Source organism: Fopius arisanus, unplaced genomic scaffold, assembly GCF_000806365.1.
Source record: "Fopius arisanus strain USDA-PBARC FA_bdor unplaced genomic scaffold, ASM80636v1 scaffold00028, whole genome shotgun sequence".
Classification (NCBI taxonomy): domain Eukaryota; kingdom Metazoa; phylum Arthropoda; class Insecta; order Hymenoptera; family Braconidae; genus Fopius; species Fopius arisanus.
Window position 1 is genome coordinate 3,579 of NW_011887767.1, and position 2,776 is coordinate 6,354.

The 2,776-nt window shown below is 36.0% G+C and overlaps 1 protein-coding gene across 1 annotated transcript; it reads right to left on the minus strand.

Moving 5' to 3' along the window:
* Positions 1 to 951: 951 nt before the first annotated feature.
* LOC105265147 (uncharacterized) lies at positions 952 to 2,433 on the minus strand. The gene is made up of 5 exons (XM_011302493.1): positions 2,343 to 2,433; positions 1,950 to 2,267; positions 1,704 to 1,857; positions 1,375 to 1,553; positions 952 to 1,289 (listed from the first exon to the last, which is right to left on the minus strand). The coding sequence occupies exons 2-5, from the start codon at positions 2,161 to 2,163 to the stop codon at positions 1,177 to 1,179; spliced, it is 660 nt and encodes a 219-aa protein (XP_011300795.1). The 5' UTR covers positions 2,164 to 2,267; positions 2,343 to 2,433; the 3' UTR covers positions 952 to 1,176.
* Between the last annotated feature and the right edge of the window lie 343 nt (positions 2,434 to 2,776).

Sequence of the window (2,776 nt, forward strand, 5' to 3'; positions counted from 1 at the left end):
ATACCATGTTGTAAAGACTTTTAAGTGAAATACGCACACAGTATTTCTATCACAACCTCGAACAGAAACAATAAATCCTTTTTCTTTTAATAATGAAGCATAGAAAGTCGTTAATGCACTATATTTCACTTGTCCTGTGAAGTCTGTTCTCTCGAATGCTATCCGATGCATTTATACCTGCTTATGATATAACGAACTTCGCGGGCTGTGAGGGAAGGAAAGGGAAGGGGGAGGGGTGTGGCCGAGAAGACAAGGGAAGATATTGGCGGCGTGAGGGTATTGGTGAGAAAATACTAATGGAAGGGGCAACGTACTTGCGATTTGCTCGTTAAAGGGCCTATGAGTGTTCAAAACTTTCTGAGACTTTCTGGGAATTTGTCTACACACGTAGTACGAGATATTACCGCGGTTTCAAAATTTAAGCTAAAATTTTTCTGGTTATGTTCAACATATTTATCATAAAGACAATTGATGGTTTTTTTTAGTTTTATGTTTTTGAGTAGAAGACTGAAGAAATATGTGATATTTTTCCAGTGGTTTTCTTTGATTGCCCACATTTATCTCTCCCTAGTTGCATCTTCTTTTTCGAATACAGATCTCATTAGACCCTATCTTTCACCGCCAAAAAAGTTGATTTCATACTTCCATTTTTTTTATTTTTAATTGTTTAGAAAATTGTTTTTTTTTCAGCAACTCCGATAAATCGTCCGAATCGATTAAATGGTGGCTTAAAAAAATTGTCCTAATATCTTTTTGCCCCAGTCCGAAGATCAAGGTGACAGTTTTTTGGCAATAATCATAAATTCAAAAAATTATTTACGATTTTTTTCGTTATTGTGGAGATCTTGGTGGTAGAAATCAATCAATTTCAATGATGAACATTAAAAAATAAAATTTATTCAAGTAATATCACTACACTACAAACAGGATCTTTATGCTCAGCATATAAATAACAAAAATAAAATGTTGTTAAGATACGTTGGTGTTTCACGGGTTTCTTTTCACTCTATAATTTTAACGCAATAGTTATGATAGTTAATATAGAATAATTAAAATGAATATAACAAAAATCAAGCTCGACATATAAACTGACTCAAGTAGTAAATTGACACGATTAGTTTTATGAGTTTGAGATTGCTTAATAGCAAACGTGTATCCGTCGAATTCCCAAAGCGATTATTCATCATCTGAAGCATGTCCTAACGGCTCTGGAGACTCCGGCCGTGGTCCACCAGTGTATTGCTTCTTTGAGCCACTCATTGAAGCCAATGCACTGATGTCTGCTATTTCTGAAAAAAGATATTAAAAATTATCAATGATATTTGATATTTTTTCGGAAACAAATTCACTCTGAGATGAACAAAAGTTACTCACTTGCAGCATGCTTCCTCTTGAAAAACCCAGAATTTACAGCTTGCGCTTCACCATTATTAGTGTCTGATGTTAGAAGCGGGGTTGCTGATGTGCGATTTTCAGGGCCTCCCAGCAGTCCATGCAATTTTGACAGCAATGGCGGCATAAAGCATGTGGCGAAGAAACTCGCCAAACTAATTCTGAAATCAATCATTGAGTATTTTTTTAAATGTGAAAAAAGCCTCTTCATTCGATGATATTTTACCTATGTTATAGATTGATAGTGGCGGTAATGAAAAGTGGAGCATTTTCATATTACCGCAAAAAATGAATTTTTATTCTAATATTACCTTTTTCTGGTGCACTGCTGATTGACCGTCATGAAATGGGTGACATCTCGGGGCAGAACGAAGGAATTTGTTTTGTCCTTTATAAGGCGTTTTTCGCCACTCTGAAATGACTTCATCAGGTCATTTTCGCTTTTCAACGTTTCATAGAGGACACCTACGAAACGGATAACGAAATGAATAATTAATATATTGGTGACTAATTGATTAATGATCTTTCAGTCATATTATAGTTTGGTGAATACTTACGTGTTAATTTTTCGACACTCTTCTTGTTGTACCCGAATTGAACAGAAAGATATCTTCCAACGGCCTCCGTTCTGCGATGAACCTGGAGAGCCTCCAAGGGAGCTCCTAAGAGCTTTAAATTGTTGTCCCAGCGAGTCTTGAAAAGATAGAAAAAGCTTCCTAGCTGAGAAAAATCCGTTCTGTGTGCCCGGATTTCTTCATCAACGAACTCCATGCTTTGATGCGATCTTCCCCGGAAAGCACCAAGATCATCAAATGATGGTAAATTTTCTTAGGGGAATCTCCCAAGCCACACTCTTGCCATAAAGCCCCAATATCCTATAAAACATTTGTAACAATCATTTAATAATAGTATTAACATTTTTGAATAGTTTATGGAATATGTTCACTTACTTTGACATAATCGGACCATAAAATTTGGATAGCTGCATCAGGAAGTATAATCGCAACAGCATCTGTGAGTGGCTGACAGGTACCTACGAAAACGGTTTCTACTGACTTCAGGGATGGTTCCTTTTGAGCGACGAATTTCAGGATTTCCTCAAACAGTGATTGAGAAGATCCACTCAGGTACACGACGAACAAAGTATACGTCTGAAAAATTACATACAAACGGTGTCATCGGTTTTGGCAGATTATACAAGAATAACAAAAATATAATTTATATATTTACCGTGATCAAAAGTCCCTTTGACTGCACTAAATTGATGGTCAAAATTTCTGTCCCTTCGCGATGAGGCAAAACCTGTACAAATAATTTATGATTACAGAGGTAAGGCAATGTAATTATTGTAATAATATGTTATCCAAGACATGATTTTCAAGTG

Excerpts from the sequence above, each read along its gene's own strand:
- LOC105265147 (XM_011302493.1), bottom strand. The coding sequence starts at position 2,163 with ATGGAGTTCGTTGATGAAGAAATCCGGGCACACAGAACGGATTTTTCT. Across the intron at positions 1,858-1,949 it reads GAGTGTCGAAAAATTAACAC|GTGTCCTCTATGAAACGTTG; the intron begins GTAAGTATTCAC and ends TCCGTTTCGTAG. Across the intron at positions 1,554-1,703 it reads CAGCAGTGCACCAGAAAAAG|AATTAGTTTGGCGAGTTTCT; the intron begins GTAATATTAGAA and ends GATTGATTTCAG.